General features: G+C 43.5%; 1 protein-coding gene across 7 annotated transcripts in view; it reads right to left on the bottom strand.

Moving 5' to 3' along the window:
• PIKFYVE (phosphoinositide kinase, FYVE-type zinc finger containing) overlaps nt 1-19,817 on the bottom strand; it is a 121,726-nt gene that overhangs the window by 71,403 nt on the left and 30,506 nt on the right. For all 7 annotated transcript variants that reach the window (XR_008312919.1, XM_053282805.1, XM_053282804.1 and 4 more), the window contains 7 exons: nt 19,583-19,704; nt 18,547-18,718; nt 16,785-16,992; nt 13,520-13,609; nt 8,435-8,570; nt 6,972-7,129; nt 471-582 (listed from right to left, as the gene is read on the bottom strand). Coding sequence is in view for 6 of the 7 variants with exons in the window: in XM_053282805.1 (XP_053138780.1) it covers nt 471-582; nt 6,972-7,129; nt 8,435-8,570; nt 13,520-13,609; nt 16,785-16,992; nt 18,547-18,718; nt 19,583-19,704 (998 nt within the window). In the remaining variant the exon portion in view is untranslated. The remainder of the gene's footprint in view (nt 1-470; nt 583-6,971; nt 7,130-8,434; nt 8,571-13,519; nt 13,610-16,784; nt 16,993-18,546; nt 18,719-19,582; nt 19,705-19,817) is intronic.

The raw sequence follows: 19,817 nt of genomic DNA, 5'->3' as shown, positions 1-19,817 counted from the left end.
ACATGAAGCCAGCTCACTGTGCAATTTATTCAGCTTCAATCCTTTGGAATCAAATAACTGTACAGGGCTGAGTACAATACAACTGAGTACAACTTGAGTGCAAGCCCAAACTAATGTGTTCTTAAAAGTCTAAGTTTAGGTTTAACCAAGAAAATAATGTAACAGCTTTCTCTACCCCCACCCCCACCCCTTTCAAGTTACCTGTGAGATGCCCTACCTTTCTTTTCATTGAAGGTTTCACAGTTTCCTTCCTAGATTTCTTGACCTTAAGTGAATTAGTTTACATAGTGACTTACTCAGAAGTGCTTTTGCCCACCTTTTCAAACAAGCACACACTCACTCTCCCCAAATAGTTAGTCTTGAGGAAAACCACCACAGCCATTAGGTTTTGGGGTACCACAGAAGCAGAAAGCACTTATTTGAACAGTCCAATCCACACATAAAACCAGCTCAAAAGAAGATGTTCATACCTGTAGTGGCCTGTAGAGTGCATACTCATCTCTGAAAATCTGATCATGGTGACTAACGCAATCCAGCCAACGGCCATCTACTAGTGCCTGTCCTATTGCAATAGCTTGAGCTCTGGAAGCAAGACAGTTTGAATCCCAGTTTAATAAAGCATTTATTATCAAGTGTGCTATACTTGATAGATAATATCAAGTAACCTTCTTAAAAATAAAATTAAGGTAAGACAGACAGAACCTCCACCAATAAAAGATCAATTAAAGCCAGACATGACAAATCAAAGCTACACACACACACAGGGTTTCCCCTTTCAGCAATACCAGAGCTCCACAAGCATATAAGGTCCCCCACCCACAGTCTACTGCCAATAATCATGACCAGCTTCTCACCATGTAGTTTATCCCAAGAATCTCAGCCACAAGCCCAAACTTTAAGGCAAGTTTCCCCAGAGATGTGGGTAGTATGTAGGACTAGAGAAATATAAGAATATGAATACCAGCTAGGGAAATGACAAGTGAGTGGGAATAGATAGAACAGAGATGAGGCACATAAATATTATTTAACTGATGGATCCTAAATATCCCAAAGAAAACTTCATTCACAAGTGAGCGAATCTTATTCTAGTCAAATGGGAAACCAACGTATCCACGTGCAACTCATTTTAATCCACTAAGTCCAATGAAAATTCCTCCCCCCCCCGTTACATTCTGCAAGGCTCATTTCTGCCCCCGCCCCCACCTTAATCTAACAGGATCCCTAAACTACTATAATTTCCTCACGCAGCCTTTACTCTGCACAATTTAGTCACAGAATTTAAATACATACTTTTAAATTTATGAAAAGATGGATGGGGTGCCAATAAATCACCAATTAATATATGGGTTACTAGGAGTGGAAGGTGAATTAAACTCCAGGGGTCTAGAATTCTGCCTGGACAAACAAAAATTGATGTTGGCACGGAAAGAGGGAAAAAACATATCACACTGAATCTTCTTTAAAAATTAAGAGAAGAAAAAGCTATCCAAGCCTCCCCAAGTACAGTTAGAATACTAGCAAGTTACCTGATGACACCACTCATTTTTCTTCTGAGCCTGAGATCAAACAAATCAGGAGGAGGAGAAGGAAAGCAGGACCATGAGCCCAAAATTTATGTCTGAATGTTACCTGAGAGGCCCCAACCATGAAAAAAGAAAAAGAAATGCCCTACTGAAGTTTAGCCTTCATCACACAAAGGAAGGGGCTGTCAACAGAAAGGCAGGGTAGAAATGTTTTAAAGAAAGAAAACTCAGTCTGAATTGAGCTAATGGGAAGGAAATGAGGACTGATTAAACCTGCCTTCCGTCCCTAACAAGATTCATACTAGAGAAGATAAACGGAAGATTTTGCTCAGGAAGGGTGGACAAATGAGGAATTTCCATGATATAACTACAAAGTGACCTCTTTGAACAGGAGAACTTCAGTCAAAAGGCTGAGGGCTAAGCCCACATTGTGAAACTTCCAAGAATGAGTTGGTCAGTGCTTATGAAATGCTCTGACCATAGGCAGATAACCGTGTTAGAAAGGCTTTGCTCATGTCAGTTACATCCCTTCTACCCTCACCTTCCCACTTGCTATGATGTCACTAACAGATGTGCTGTTAGTCTATTCCTCCAACCGTTCCAGGTCATGTGCTATCACCATGTGTCATCCTCCCTCCCCCAACTAGCACCACAGGTTGAAGAACCATCTTGACCTGGGAGAGGAGACTGAAGATAGGGCAGTCTGGATAGCTGCCACCACCCAGCTCCTAGCGGTTCCAGCGGAAGTGACCCCTCCTTCTCCAATTGCCACCACAGGGTGGTGGTTGAAGAGCCACTTTGCTCTGAGGGGAAAGACAGAACCGACTGCTACAGCACCTGCTGTAAGAGTGCAGCACGTTTTTATTGCTTAAGTGTTTGTTGTACTATTCTTTAGCAGTACAATATATTAAAATGAATGTTTTAGTATTCTCATGTAAACTGCTTTGCAAGCTTCACCTGAAAAACCTTATATGAAGTGCTTACAAAAACATAAAATATTAGCACTGTCTCTCTCTCAGCCAAGGGCAGTCTCAACGTGCACAATACAAACATCACTTATTTCACTAGCCACAGAGTTGCAAGAGACAGCAAGGCCATTTAAATACAAGTTTCCTGTTATAAAGTTAGTGCCATCCATTCACAGACACATCCAGAATACCATGTAGCACTAAACAGGGTTTGCACAGGAAGTAGCTCAAGATGACCCATGCAAACAAGCCATGCTTCATATTAATGGGAAGCCTCCACCCACCCACCCCCCTCACACTCTATTAGATTAAAACCAAACACTGCCATTAAGTTTTTTCTGAAATTTAGCTGCAACATGCTTGGTTGAAGGACATGTGGGAAAACTCTGGGGTCCCCAATAGAGTTTGACTGGATATTAAAAGCCTGTGATAGCAATAATTGTAAACCGCCCTGAGCCATTGTGGAAGGGCAGTATATAAATCAAATCAAATCAAATCAATCAATATGAATAAAGTTTCCTTATTAAACTCAGAAGGTAGGGGTGTGCCAAACCAGTTCAATATCAAACTGGTTTGCTTCAAACCAGTTCAGTTCAACTGGCTCAATCGTAAATCGGACCAGCCTCAAAGAAAGGCAGCTGGTCCACGATCAAACTGAATCCGACCCGGTTCAATTTGAACCAGTTTGGAGGTTTGAGCGGCTATGGTGGCCGCCATTTTGTCTGCTATGTTAATTAGTTTTCTCCCTTTGCTGATAGACTTCCTTCCACTGCCTCCTGATGGGCTTGTGATCCCCTTTGCTCTGGTTGGCTTGTCGGCATTCAAAATCAAGTGTTGTCAGGGCAACTCTGCCCCCATTGGCTGGAGGGAAAGAACAAGGTGGGGGGAGCAAGAAGGAGGAAGTGTCAAAGTGTATGTAAAGCCAGGCAGCGCCTGCTTGGCTTCACTCTGCCTCTGGATTCTAGAAGAAAAGAGCTGGCCTTGCTGCCTTCGCGGTGCCTTACTGCTGGATCCTGCTGCATGTTGCCATGCTGGGCCTTTGACAGAGTCTTATCTTTGTCTCTTTATTTTTAATTTTTCTCTTGCAGTGCCAACTGCTTTTTGGTTTCCTAAGTTACAGCACTCCAGTGACTTAACTGATTGCTGTGGCTTTTCTTTCTGCGGGTGGGTGACGTACCTGCTGGCTCCCATTGGCCCTTCACCTGGCTGTCAAGTGCCAGTGTGTGCTGCTTGGCCAGATTCCCTAAGCTCCCTCCTGGTGAGACTCCAGCTGATGACGTCTGAATGGTAACACCACCATCACCACAAACCCCCTTGGTTTTAGGTTAGAGTTTTCTTTTATGCAGGGCCTAGTTTGGAGAAAAGGATGCCCTCCAGGAGGGTGCATGGCAAAGCTAAGAACAGGCCTCCCCTGCTGAAGACCCTGCTGTTGCCACAGCTGCTCTTGCTGCAAGACAGCAGCCCACTTCCACCAGAGCGAAAAGGCTAGGTGGATGCTCCGGGAGAGATAGCATGAGCTCTGCCTACCTGAACATCTGATCCCTCAGGATGTTCAAACCCAGTGGGACTCCAACCTCCAGGAGCAAGAGATGACCATCCATGGCCTGGCAATGAGGTGTGGCTTGAGAGTGTGCAACCTGTCATACGTGGACTCGGAGCCCATTTCCAAGCTTGTCTTGACATTCGAGCCATTCCTTGTTGCCATGAACAGCTTGTGCCGAGACAGCAACACTGAGCCAGGCTCTGCCCACCACTCTACTCCTGGAGAAGACAATGGGTGAGCTCCAGACCTCGCTGTCCACTGAGGAACCACTCACCCTGGCAGATTGGCTGGGGACTGGAGTCGTGGAGTCACTCAGCAACATCTTGGGACAATCGGCAGAGCATTTTTTGACTTGCCTATGTGATCCAAAGATGAAGGGCAATGCTGTCACCTCTGACGAGCTGCCCAAGTGGAGGGACCTCCCGATTCAAGAAATCAGGCAGGCCAAGGAGAGGAGACCACTGTTCCTCTAAGGTGTGCGCACATGCACAACTTGCACGTTTTTTTATGTCCACTCAGTTAATTTTAGATCCCGCTCAGGTTGAATCAGGAAGGCCCCATTCTGAATGCACGTGCATGCACACTGCCTTGATCCTGCCACCCAGAACAAAACTCGTTCCACACACAGATGAGAAAAATTAGAGAGAACACTGGAGGATGCTGGGTCAGAATCAGGAGGAGGGTGCTGGAGTGCCTACTTCTGCCCACTCCACCCCCAGCAGCAGCATCACCACCGCTCCCCAGGCCAGCAGCATGGTGTCCTTGGCAGCACCAACACATCTGGCAATTCCACCCAGTGGTTCACGGGGGGGGAGGTGCCTTGGCGCCTTGCCAGGGGTATGGGAAGTGCCAGCCGAACCCTGCAGCAGTGTTGAGCAGTCTGTTCTGAAGAACCTGCATGAGCCAGTGGTGGCAGATCCAGAGATGGAACTGGCCCAGTTTGGGGCAATGCGTTATCAAGTCTGGCTGGACTTGGCAGTGGTTGCCGGATGGCTCCTCTCCTGCCTGCCAACCAGTGTCTAGAGCAAGAGTGTCTTCTCCATGGCTGGGGATGTGGTGATATCACATCACTCGCACTTGGATACTGGCTTGTTGGAACATCTGGTCTTCCTGATGGCCAACCTCCCACTGCTGGGCTATCCTGAGCTGGATGTGGAGGGTGGGTGACCCATGGTCACTCCCACCTCCTGCAACACCACTGTCAGCTCACCCCACCCTGGCCAACCCCAAAACCAGATGTGTCACAGTCTGTCCGTTAGTGCTGCTGACACACATGCGTGCCCACTGCCAGGCCCAGGATGATAATGGAGTAGTGCCCTGAGACCCAGCACCAATAGGAGGCCATGGTAGGGCAGGCAGGCAGGCTTTATTTTTTTGTGTCTTACTTGTATATTACTGTTAACCTTTTTCAAAGAAGCACAGACATGCACACATGTGCCCCACCCAACCCCAACCATGGCTGATGATGAGTGTGGACTGGGGGCCTGACATGTGTCAGCCAGGCAGGCTGTCAGCATCGCCAGGGCCCAACCAATTCCAGACACGAAGTGAAGAAAGATGACTTCTTATCAAGCAACTAGGTAGTTCTCTTTTCCTCAGCACTGTTTAATATGCTTGCTATGCTATTGCCGCGGCTATGATTGATGACTGACTATCTGGTTTTGATGGATCTCAGATGGACAAAGGCCAGACTTGGTTGCCTGCCTTCCTTGAGACTTGTTGAGCTTTTGTCTGTGAGATGGTGTTGTGGTGAGAAATGGGCAGTGGAGCTCAGCTCTCACTAGTGTGTGCAATGTTTCCTCAGTGATTGCGGTGAGATGAGCTCCATGTCTGCCCTTGAGACTAACTAACGTGTTTCACTCACTGCTCTGGTCTGGTGGTCTGCTCTGTCTGCAATCTGCACTGCAAGGTGTACTCAGTCAAAAGAGGGCTGAGGAGGTGGTTGTTCTAGTTGAGCTCAGCTTATGGCTATGATTGCAAAGGGTGCTGCTGTTGCAATGGAGTCATAATTGTGTGTCAGTGTGTGGGAGAGCAACTTGTGCCAATGATGCAGCGTGGGCACCTGGCACTGTGGCTGGTAGATTCTGGGTCACTGATTCTTTTTGGACTGTTTTGTGCTGTATTCTTTGCTGGAGATTCGTGTGTGTGCACGCGCATGCGTGAGTATGTGTATGTTTCACTTGTGTGGCAGACGTGTGTGCTGTTTTGCCAATAGGGTTCTACTGACTCAGGGGAAAAAAACCAAAAATTCATTAAAAATGAGTCAATTGTTTTGCGGTTTGGGTGGTAGGCAGCACTCATCATGCCCTACCACCCAACACACTTTGTTGTCCCTAGGCACTACCCATGGGGAATAAAGGGCTGGCTCGAGTTCCCATTATTCCCTGCGGGCAAACAATTCGAACTGGTTTGACAAATGAACTGGACCAGCTGGTTGGTTCCACCAAATTGGTTCGCAAACTGGTGGTTCTGTTCGAATTCAAACTGAACCGTGGAAACCCGTTTCATCCACACTCTATAGGAAGGGTAGGCAAAACAATTTATGGGGAAAATGGTTGCCATATTGCATTCATAGAAAGGAAATCATGATATTGGAACAAATATCTATATCCAAATACACACGCATCTTACTATTTAGAAAGATTACTTGATATAGACTTGGTTGTTATAATTGGGATAAGAAATGGGGTGGGAGTTCTGGATAGGGAATACGCTTAGGTTTTATGTTTTGCAGTGTATGTTTATACTGCTTTAAATCTATAAACACAGACTGTCACATAAAGATTTGTTTAAAGCAATTAGAACACCTCCTTTAGATACCATTCTGAGCTGGATGCTTTTGGGACAGTCTGTATAGATTAAAAGCAGTATAAACATACAAGTATGCTTAATCTACAAGTAAAGAGTATCAGAGTTTTGAACTCAGAGCTCCATTACCTGGTGGTAATGTGGCCATTCCTCATGAGCCAGTTGACCAATTCCTTTCCCACAATGCAGTTGGGATGTGTTCTCAGCCAATAACGGTGATCTTGAAACTCCATCCCACTGTTGTGGTGGCATATTTTCTTCCACAGGTCCTTTAACTGGACTGAGTCCTACAAGGCAAAGTGATGACATTTTTAGATAACAATGGGCTTAAGTGTTCTCAAGATAGAGGTAATATTTACATATCTTGGAAGTTATTCATAAAGTTGTTTTCTCATGTGTGAAGACAATTTAGTTTTATATACATTTATAAACTTACAGATGCCTACATGTATATTTGATAAAACTAGCTTTTTTCTATTGTTACCTTTGTTTTCTGACTGCAAAGGGTTACACAAGAAAATATTAAATGTTCACAGAGAGTTTGTGACACCCATGTCTGCTGATTCTCTCTGTAGGTAAAGCAATAAAAAAGCGCTTCGGAACATTTTGTGCTCTTGATACTTGCAACAACCAACTAGAGAGCACTCCTCTCCCAATAATTAGGGCTTCCTGTTCTCTGTGCATAGTAACAGTGAGTTTGCACCAAAAGGAACTGTTAACAACATAAACCATTATTCGGTATCTTAAAACTCCAGAGAATGATCAAGGAAAGCAAACATAAGAAGTTGCTCTACAAAGAGATCTTTGCAGCCAGCATTATGCAGGCTGCATGGTGGATAAGAGTGCTTTACAAATCAGGTAGTAAATATTTCTTCAGGACCAGCATGTCCAAGATCAAACAAGTGACAAGCTGCCTCCAGAGACACATGTGAAATACCTCAATGGGCTCTATCAACCCACCAGTCGCCACCTCAAACACAACACTTGAGAACATTCATGTACTAATTTGCAAATCGTTGAGAAATAAGTTATCAGGCAATGCACATGCATGTGTATGAATCTGTCCTTAGGCACTGAAGAGTCCCTAGGCAGCGGATTTAGAATCTACATAGAAGGTTGCCCTATGTAACTCAGCAATTAGAAAATGACACGGACACACACACACTCATGCACATATTAGCAACCCAGTACTAGCATCTTCTCTCATAAAGGTGGATTACATTAAATCATGACAGATCTAATACCTGTCTACACATGTGGTTACCAATTCCTAATGGCTTCTTTTTAAAATAAGTACCAGTCTTACTATGTGCAAGCTGAACACACTTATACACGAACTAGACAAGAAATTATATAAACATAACTTTTCAAAGTACATAAAGGATTGTAGTGAGATAACCGAAGTAAACCATCCTGTCCTCTTTTAAGGAAGAACAGGATACAAATACCACTCAAAGAAGAAAGAAGCACAAGAAAGAAAGAAGAGAACATAAGTACAAGGTGGCCACACTTAAGTCAGGTACCATAAAGGAGTTAGACACTGCTTATTTCTGTGAAAAAAATGCAAGACAACACAAGAGAGTGGCTTGTACCAAAAGAATTTTGCGCTCGTCTTCATTGGTTTCCTTCACATAAGTGCGATTAGCTTGCGGACTAACAGATGCTTCATAGGAAGGCACCATGGGAGATCCAGACCGATCCAGGGACAGGTTAGTAACGCTTGCTGATCTAGTGGGAGAAAAAGAACAATGTTTAGTTCTTAAGCTTACACCACCCCTTTAAAAATTAAACTTTAACAGAACAGATAATCATTTCACAGCATTAAGGAACCTCTAAGCAATGTTGTTCTCTCACTCATCCCACCCACCCACTAAAATTAGGCATAAACCTGGAACAGAAAACCAGAGAATTCTTAAATTTAGACAGAGTACTCCATTCACTCCAATCCAGGGAGAAATCATCAGCTACTACTCAATAAGAATTTTCAAACCCAGTTCATATTTATGGTGACTCCCGACACGCATGCCTCAGGAATGCATGAGAGTCCATCGGGCTCCACTCATATGAAGGTGATGCCATTTGGGAGAACCTGCACATGGCCATAGAAACTGGAACCACAATGACAATAAGGTGGGCTGCCCCATCACCACCAGAACCCATAGGCACCAACACACTGCAAAGTTTTATTTGAGTTACTCTGGAAGGGAGAGCAAAACACATGCATCTCTTTGCCAACCTGAGTTTCTCTACTTCAAGAACATACAAGGACCAAACTGGATATGATGGGGCACCACATTTGTCACGTCACAGAATTTTTACACCGAAGGGGGTATGCAGGTGGACAACAAAGTGTGCTTGTTGTCGATTAAAGCCATTGTCTCAGAGCAAGCTCATGTGAGGGAAAGAAATGCTGAATCATCCCTGCCGAGCTGCATAACTAGGCTTCTCCTAATACTCTTCTGTATTTTTGTTCAGTTCAAAAATGGCTGCCGCCACCTACCCCCCCTCTTTATTAGAGAGCTTGAACCTTCTGGGGCTTCAGGTGGGATCCCAGGAAACTTTTTATTTTGATACTAAACAAGTACAAAAATCTTCCACATGCAAGCCTACACGTGGTGAGAAAACTGATAGCTGCTGAATGCCTGAGGAGATGGGTTTGCACCAGAGAAATCCCCCTTTAGCCCCCCCCCACTTTCTTGAGTTAAAAACCAACTCAGAGAGACCTGTAAAAGAAAAGAACCAAAGAGAAAAACAGATTTATTCAGATACTACAGACTGCTTCTGTCTGAGGCTTACTCAGCTTTCAGTTACAGATAAAAATACTCAGTAGGTTACAAGAATACTTCAAAAGCACCCCAAATGATATTGGGGAGACACGCTTTAAAATCCTTGGTTACCCAGTTGCAAAGAACAGGCATGTAAGAAAATGCAAAAGCACACTTAAATGCGTACAGTCTTTTGCTACGCCCTAGGTGTATCGAGCGTAGGCTAGTGTTTCTTATTTCAATTACGTTGTAAGTAAACTATACAGAACAGTATCAGGAATTTGCAAAACACACACACACACAGAATATAACTTCTAAAACAAAGTCTTATTAAACAAACTTCTCCCTAGACTAAACTTCCTGAAGCCGAAGCCCAGGCTTCCTTTTCTTGAACTCACCAAACTCCTGAGGAGAGTTCAAGCTTCTTGTCCTCCTGACGTTCAGAGTTGTTCTCCTGCAGTCATCCTTCCTGGCCACATATCCTTCTCTAAAAAAGAATGGCCTTCTTCCTCCCAACAGCTCTCTAGGTCCCATCCACCTGGTGTGCTGACTGGCTCAGCCCTGGAGTTCACCAGTCTGTCAGTCAAGACTTCACTTCTGGTTAACTCTTTAGGGGTAGGGATGGCTGATCACTACAGTGTTCCATCACCCCAGACAATCTTCTGCCAGCTGGCTCCCTTTTACTTTGATCTAAACCAGAGATTCCAACTGTAGATTCCACCCCACATTTCATAAGTTAACAGCACAGGCATATGAACCAAGCCTTCCCCTTTCACATCTAGTTTGGCCTTGAGTCAGTTGCACATGTGCTCCTGCAGTGTGTCTCTTAAATAGGTCTTGGACAAAGGTTAATTAATTGAACCTATTTTACATACCTGCCAGGACGATCGGACAAATTCTATGTCAAATATTTGTTAACAAGTGCAAATGCGTCTATCACACACACACAAAATTCTGTTCTGCAATACAAGTTTGACATGCTCTGCTCGCTAACCGTTGGATCCAGTATACAGATATATTATCAATATGGCTATATTTACATTTGACATTTGTTTTAGATGTTTTGATATTGGTCAAAGATCATAATATTGACTGACTGACTGCTCTGAGCATGCACAACTCTTTGGGCTCTCTCTTTCCTACAAGACAAAGAGTTGCAACCAAGAGTTGAGTTACTGAAGGCATAAGACAACACATACTTTTTTTCCAAACAGAAGAGCCTCGTGGTTCTGGCTAAAAGTCTATTTTGTTTGCCAGTGTTGGTAGATAGGAAACATAGGAAACTGCCATATACTGAGTCAGACCATTGGTCTATCTAGCTCAGTATTGTCTTCCCAGACTGACAGCGGCTTCTCCAAGGTTGCAGGCAGGAATCTCTCTCAGCCCTATCTTGGAGAAGCCAGGGAGGGAACTTGGAACCTAGATGCTCTTCCCAGAGCGGCTTCATCCCCTGAGGGGAATATCTTACAGTGCTCACACATCAAGTCTCCCATTCAAATGCAACCAGGGCAGACCCTGCTTAGCTATAGGGACAAATCATGCTTGCTACCACAAGACAAGCTCTCCTCTCAATGGAGGAGATGCCTCTGAGATGCCCACAAGCAGGCTATGAAGGCAATTGCTCCCCTCACTTATTGGCCATAACAACTGGTATTCAGTGATATACTGCCTCTGAACCTGGAAGCTCCACTTAGATATCACAATTGTAACAGCCACTGACAGATCTATTCACCATAAAATATTGTCTTCCTAAAATGCACTTCAATTAGTCTCAGCTTTAAATTCTCTTCTTTAAATGCATGCTGCTTAACTAATTATTTTCATTGAGAACTGGCACATTTGCTTTTCAGGCTGCTGGAAGAATATGCAATTATCAGTTACCACTGTTCCCTCTAAGGCGTGCGCACGCTCACAGGTTTTTGGATGTCCGCTCAGTTTATTTTAGATCCAACTCAGGTTGAATCAGGAAGGCCCTATACTGAATGCAGATGCCCACACACTGCCTTGATACTGCTGCCCAGAACAAAACTCATTCCGCACAGAGATGAGAAAAAAATAGAGGGACCACTGTCAGTAACTACCACCAAATACTGTTTCTGAATGAATTTAAGCCAGACAGATATCATCACGATTTCCAACTGACCAATATTTTAATAGACCTGTTAAATAATGTTCTGGCATGTAGCCAGTACAGTTTTGAACTGCTTGCTTATTTATTTACTAATATTTATTTAGTTATTTAGTTATTGAATTTATATACCGCCTAGTATAAAAATCTCTAGGCAGTGTACAGAATTAAAACAAAATACAACACATTTAAAATTCATAAAAATATAAAAATAATAAGAGATAAACACACATCAAAACACATTATAATTTAAAAATTAAATCTCAGTTGAAGGCCTGGGAATGGGATATACAATTTATTGATCCTAACCTGCCAGGTTCTGGCCCAGTTCTGCCCCCTTCCAGGTGTCTGCCTAGGGAAACCACATTTTGGAAACCAACCCTAAATCATCTGCAATATTAGCCAGAACAATTTCTTCTGTGTCAGAAGAGGACATATTTTAAATCTTTATGGGCTGTAGAACTTATCCTCTAACTTAAAAGTTCTAGTGCAGATGCAGTACTCTGACCTATGATTATGAGCTCTGTAGTGCACACTTCCCTCATTCTAGACATTTCTTTTTGTAATTAACCATGGTTAATTGCAAACCCACATTTGCAGTCATTGTTAAAACTGGGGCTATAAACCCCAGTTTGAGCCAACCATGGTTAGCATTAAAAACTGTGCATATGTTTAGCTTCAACAAAGAAAAGAGGAGGAGATTTTGCACGCAAGAGGGGAGGAAGCTTGTGAGTTCACCCTTTGTACCAAGTCAGGGTCAATTTAGTCACAGAAATTGGTGATTACACACAAATTTTTTTTTAAGGGGAACTCCTTTTCAAATACAAACAATTTTAACCCAGAACTGATGAAGCGGCTATCATTGAACAACAATACTGCCTTGAAGTAGTTATCATCTAACAACAATACTGGCTTCAAATGCCTCCAACTTTGATCATGTCACAAGCAACATTACTGAACAAGAACAATTACCAAACAGCTGGAAGGCCCAACTCTTCGTGAGCTGTTGAGTGCTTATAAACAAGTTTACAAGAGTTCTTTTTTAAAGCCAAACCACACAGAAGGGCACAGGATAGATTGTAGAAACCACTAGAGATCTGGTATAGTACTTTGAACAAGTACTGCATTAAGGGGCAAGGAATATTAGGCTTCAAAAATAGCAATCTGCCTCAAAAACATAGATCTGTACATAATCTGTTTTAGAAGAATAGAAAAAATAAGCACTATTGGAAAAGAAACTTAACCTTCCTGTAATCTGGGAACTGAATATGTGGCTTTACGTCTTCATTATTCTCCTAACATATGCCTTGTCGGACACAAGGTTGCAGAACATACATACAAAAGACATATGTTGTTCAACTACAGGAATTAAGCTGGACAAGCAAGACCACTTCCGCTTGGCAAAGCACCAGGATCCATTTTCTGGGAATAGTCCACTAAGGCCTCACCCAACCAAAGACACAGTCAGTAGTCAGCCAAGAAAAAAGTCATTTCAGACACCCAACATCTTTCTGATACAGTTCCACTCAGCCATGAGCTTGACCTCTGGACTTCACACTCAGTTTGCAGACCACTTGCAATCTATCATCTACAACACGATACTGCAAGTACTTGGAGTACTGCGTACATTTTATTACCATTGTCCTTCAACAGATCACCATTAATCATCATTTAAAACCTTTAAGGTCAGCAGAAATAATTTGTAAATGAGAGCAGGTTCAGTAGTGTCTTGCCTCTACAGATACAATTTTCTATACGAGTATAGAGGAGTTTGGGTGACTTGCCTGTTTCGAGCAGGAGACTTCCCTGTTTCCTCCTGAACTGATCCAAGGCGTGTTGACAGAGTGGTAGATGAAGGGTCGGGATGAATCAAGCTGCAAGTAAAACAAAGCTATATTTAAAAATGGTGGTTACTACTAATTCTAAGGAAAGACATTCATCCGTACAACGCACTGAAGAGTGCCAGCCTTTGAGAACAGTGGGGGGATTTATTTATTTATTTTGTCTTTGCTCTTTGAAAGTAGTGTCTAAGTGAAAAATCTGAATTCTTTTCATCCAGAAAAGTTACAGGCAGATGACAAATTACCAGATGCTCAGAAAGGCTCCCCACCCCCCGCAAAAGTATCCTTCTCCAGGAGTACATGTCCAGCTCTGACCATTGCCTCCTCTTTGCAGAAATATGTTCAATCGTCAGAACTGTGAGAATTCTTAAGAACTACCTGTTTTGCCAGGCTTTTGTCCTTTGTTTATTTATTTATTTTAAAAACATTGTTATTGGTACTGTTGTTCACCGCCTAAAGTCTTTGGAGGAGGCGGCATACAAGAAATTCTTAATAAATACATACATACAAAAAGCCTCATCATAAACATTACCAACTCTGAGTCTTAAAGGAACAGGTTATAAATTCAAATAAATCAATCAAGAGCGTGAAATATATTTGGTGGCAAGCACTCCCATTGTTGGAGGAGCAGGATAGGCTTTGAGGAGACAGTTGCCTCTTTTAAGGAGTTGCACTCCATCCCATTTGGCAATAAATGATTCTCTTCTTCCCATGACCATGAAGGGGAGCTATTATTTCCAAGTAAGAAGACAGAGCATTTAGACCACAGGATAAATCCTACAACTTATTACCGATAAGCAACTTCAAACATTACTGCTCAGAAGATTGAGAATTTTCTCAATTGCAGCTGTAGATGTTGCCATACTGCACCTTGATCTGTGACATGAAAAAAGGGCATAATTTGCTCAGCCCGTGTTCTCTCTAAGGCGTGTGCGTGTGTGCGCGCTCACACATTTTTTGATGTCTGCTCAGTTAATTTTAGATCCCACTCAGGTTTAATCAGGAAGGTCCCGCTCTGAATCCATGTGCACACACACTGCCTTGATATTGCCACCCAGAACAAAACTCATTCTGCACACAGACGGAAAAAAATAAACAGAACACTGCTCAGCCCCCAGGAAGCCACATATCCAGGCCTCAATGAATACTTAGTTTTAAATATACCAGTCTCAGAGCCAAACTTGATGCAAGGAGGTGTCATATGAGCAGCCATTTTACCTTGTGCATATCCTGCTTGTAGTTCTATTCTTGTAGCCCTTAGGACTCTTGTAGTCCTACAAAAGCATTTCCATGTAACCAAGGCCATACGCTCATAATTAGTAAATCAATATTATATTCTTGCTGCATTCTTGTAAGAGCCATTTTCATGAACAGAATGTATGTGTGTGAAGTGAGTGGAAGGTACCAGACAGAGGACTTAGTGCCGGAAAAAAACAAGCAACGAACAAGGCCGAAGGAAAGAAAGAAAGAGGTCTTTGCGACCCAAAAGTGGTGAAACACAATGAGATAATTTCTGAGAAACAACCAGATTGTTTGCTTTTCTGGGAAACAGAGCAATAGTCAACATCCAAGACCACAGTTTTCCAACATGAAAGGAAGCTGGAAACCCAGAAGCAATGAACATTGGCTATAAAAGCATCCCAACAGCTTGATGATTTTGAGCGAGACTCCCACTCTGCAAAAAGAGGCATCAGCATATTGCCACAACTCTCCACTTCATAAGCAGGGCTTAGGATGGCCACCCGAACCACAACTCCAACTAATTCAGTAAGTGTGTGTATATGAGTGGAATGAGTGTGAGCTTAAGCCAGGGCATAATCACTTGACCTTTCACAAAACTTTAGTACTAAACGAATCAAAGCTTCTGGATAGCATCCTTCCCTTGTCCCACTAAAGAAAATGTGACAGATGCAACAGTCACATGTTTGCCCTATTTACAGTATATATAAAGCAGAGGGTGGGGAAACTATTTAGTTGTCTCCCACCTCACAGACTGTTAGAGTTTGGATTTGTTGCTGGATTACGGCACATGAATGTGCCCAAGCAATTTTTAAAACACAGCTCTGCAACAGGCAAAATGCTGAACAACATTCTGCATGTACACAGGAGAGGGCAACAATAATCAACAGGAAGTTGGGTACAGTTTGGAACTGTTATGTGGCATGAATTGGACACTCTACACTGATGGTTTAGAAGCACTGTAAACATAACTTTCCCTGTGTTAAAGCCAGAAGTATCCATTGAGATCACTAGCAAGCATTATCCTTTGCAGTCTTCAGAATCCAGTGGCCATGAACCGTAACTTCCCAACTGCATACCATTGCACAATGCTTAATCACTCTGGCGCGCGCGCGCGCACACACACACACACAGTTGAAATACTGCAGTATATGCTCTATATACTGAAATACTGCAGGATATGCCAATAATACTCAAACCCTAAAAGGTAGTGTGATGCAGCTACATGGCTATATTAGCGAACTACTGCTCTCCTGACAGAAACAACAGTATGTCAACACAATTTGCAAATGTTAAACACACACACTAGAGCAATGATCTTCACTGTTTTTCAAGTGGGGCCATTCTAGTAAAACACCTCCAGTGTAAGAGTCATTTCCACACTGTGCCGGCCTTGACGCAGTACTGTGCTTTTCCTAGGACCAGAGTACCCCGCTTTAAGAGACAAAGAACTCAGTCAAGCTTCAGTGCTATCTTGGAAGGCATGCATGGGGTGCTGGGAAGTGTACAGCTTTATGGGGAAGTGACAGGAAGAACTACACTTTCCATCACTCGTGTGTGTCTTCCAAGATGGTGCTGGGGCTCAAGAGGCTACGTTCCTTTAAAAGGAGCCCCACTGGCGCTGGACAAAGTGCAGCCCTGAGCAGTGGGAGAAGGCACCTCTGTGCAGAGCATTTGACTTCAGCTCAAGCTTTGCACAAGCCTAATGAACACTTAGTCAAGGAGCTGCACTTTGGGTTGATGGGAACTACCACCGACTTGCAGGTCTTACAATGAGGAACTCAAAACTAGAGCAGCAACAAATGGTTAATCAATTAACCAACTGCAAAAAAATGTTACAGGTCACTTTCTGCTGAGAGGATATTATAAAACCACTGTGTGGTCAAATGGAAAATGCCAGGATGCTTGAAGCTCAAGTTGGCTCCACATAAACTGAGGACCAAGAGGAAGTTACAAAGTCACTTTGTACCATTGCCAGGTAAGGTCTTCTTCAAGGAAGATGTTGCGGCTAGCTTTTCGGCTGCCAACAGGAGTCCGCGGTTCCCCAGGATCCAGCACTGACACACAGCTGGGAGAATCAGACAGGGCACTCAAGTCTTCGCCAATGGAGTTACTGTCTGTGGAGTGTGCATAGCTTAAAGCTATTTTACGACAGTAAGTGCAAGCTCGGAGATCACCTGTGAGAAAGAGAGGACCACTTGGAATACTTTTGCACTTCAATATAGCAAACCTAATGATCTGAAGACCTGAAAGCAAACCTTCCTTCCTAGACATTTTTACACACAGAAGTCAGTGAAGGATCCAGACTAAATCAGTCTCCCATTGACATTAACGGGACTTAGGTTAGTCATGCCTAACTTGTCTCATTGATCTCAATGGTACTTGTCATAACCAGCTAAGTCTGGATCCTATCCATGGTATTGGGAAGATGGCGAATCAACATGAGCCCATAGCTCAGAAGGGATTTTTTTTTGGTTTGTAAGGCCCCAATGCAACTTTTCAGGCACTGGATGCTGCTAGTAAAAAACTAAAGGCCATAAAGGCTAAACCTTCCTCTTGTTTTCAGAAGAAGAAAGAGTGAAAACTTGTGAAGTTCTTCAAACTGACAGTCACATTTCAGTTCTTTAAAGGAAATAAAGCTGGATTTGGGAAAGTTTCTATCATTGAACAACTGGCCCAGAGCCAAGTTTCGTGGCTGTTAGTAATAGGGTCCTAGCCCAAAGTGAACATGCCTCCACTGGACAGGGCAACACAAAATATTTCTGACGTTTGAGCACTATGAAGCAGCACAGTCCTTTTAGGTCCCTTGATTTCCCTTAAGCACAGTGCAGTTCCAAGGCAAGGAAAGGACACATGTTCTCCTACTGCACTGAAGGAAACGTAAAGAATATTCAGCAGTTGCTAGTAGCCTACAAAAAGTGTCTGTCCTACAAAAAGGCAAAGACCACTGACTTTTCCTGTTCTCCAGACTGCAGAATCAAAAAGTCAGAGTTCAACCTGAGAAGCAATTAAGCATTTGTTAAAAAGTCATGGGAAGACAAAATATGAAGGGACTGCATATCCATGGGTGTATTATGGACATCTCACTGGTGCCCTAGCACCATCTCTCGCTTACCAGTTGCTTCACCCCTCATATTCCAGAGTCTATGAAGGACTCACCGGAATAACAGTATTATGTACTTTGACGAAATGCAAACCAGCGGCTGACATCCTAACAAAGTGGGCACGCTTCAAGCGACTGTGGGGCCATGCTGGGAGCCCTTGAGCAACTCCCCCCAGTATGCTGACTGTTCACTGTTGCACCGGAGCCCTTACTGCTTCAAGGGCTCCCCACGCTCTAGGAGCCGTTGTAAGACCAGAAACAGCAACACTCCTGGGGCACAAAGAGCACTCTGAACTCCGAGGGGAAATGCAGGGGGGCGGGGGAGGAGTTGTGCAAGGTCTCTCAGCACCTCGGCTCCACAAGTCAATCAGCCAAGCCAATCATTTCTCCTCTTTCAAAAAATAGGTAAGCATGGGAGCCAAAAACCAAGTATCGTTATGGGTTTTAGTTACACGTAGTTAAAAGCATCCTTTACGGTACAACAAATGAGGACCAAGGAGCAGCCAATAATATTTTGTTTCTAGTATACTCAGCGCTAGAATATCTCACTGCCCCCCAAGCAGATGAAGGCAGCTTCTCCCCATCACATCTCATTGAAAGGCTGAATCATTTGGACAGTGCACCTTACCTGTGTAACCCATGAATTTCCCAGGGATTTCCTGGTTGCAGCATCGGCTGCAGAAAATCTGCCCGCATAGCCGGCAATGGTGTCTTCGTCGGAAGGTGGTGAATTTCTCACTGCAATCATAGCATTCCTTACACTGGCTGTCCGGCATCCAGTACTGCTTCAGATCACTGTCCTATGGATGGAATTAAATATTCAGTCAAGGCACAATGCAAGACACCACATTTGCACACGACTTTTCTATTTCTGAAGCTAAACAATACCATCAAATGTCACAAGGCCATAATTAGATTACATTTCCTCAGTCACCCACTAAGTTGGATTTTCCAGAGCAATTCCTTCTCAGACTACTTGTCCTGAGGAACATGATTAGATTATTGGTAATCTCATCCATAGGCTATGACCTATCCCTACACCACACTTTTATCATGCCCATGACAATTCATCACAACCATCTTGGTGCAAACATGTTATATTAATAGTGCAGAAGACTCTTTCTCTATGCAGCATTTTCTGCCCTATACAGACGTGGTTTGCTTAACTCAAGAGACAAACACAGCACAGCTGTGTTTTACAGTGTATTACAGCTGCTTCGTTTGACACAATAAAGGCAACAACATTATTTAGTATGGGGAGGATAGAGAAGGGATATCAAACATAAGGCCCGTCCAGCCCCTGGCGCTCAACTGTCCAGCCCCAGAGCCACTGTTGCATTTCTCCCCACTTGCTTCAGCTTGCTTGCTTCCATTCTTCCTCTCGTCGCCCCTGATGCTGGTATCTCTCTCCCCCAGGCACGCAAAAGCCACAGGACTTCTCCCATTTGCTGCAGCTTCCTCCCACCCTCCTTCCCACTGCCATGCTCCTCCCTCCTGCATCCTTGTGGCATGCTCTTCAGCCCATGAAGCACTGAGAGAAAAGGGGGAGGGGAGGACAACGACGACAACAAAAGGTGGTGCACCCCCACCACCAAGGTGGAATCTAATCTAAGTATGAAATATATTTCATCATGGCTCCATTACATTCATACACATGGCAATACCTGGCTTTTTCCTTCCATTATTTCTTTGAGGCGTTTCAAGACTGTACTGAGACTTCTAAGCTGAACGGCTGTCCGAGGATCATGACCACTGAGTGAAGGTTCTTTTCTTCGATTTTCTGAAGCTGAAAGATATTGGCTACTAGTTGAGATAGGCATTCTCTCTGTGCTTCTAACAAAAGCTTTTTAGAATACAGAAGTCATTTTAGCTCTCTCTCTCTCTCTCTTTTTTTTTTTA

The sequence above is a fragment of the Hemicordylus capensis genome, chromosome 1, assembly GCF_027244095.1.
Source record: "Hemicordylus capensis ecotype Gifberg chromosome 1, rHemCap1.1.pri, whole genome shotgun sequence".
Lineage (NCBI taxonomy): Eukaryota > Metazoa > Chordata > Lepidosauria > Squamata > Cordylidae > Hemicordylus > Hemicordylus capensis.
Note: the sequence above shows the minus strand (reverse complement) of the source record. Positions and strands in the feature narration are given on the sequence as shown.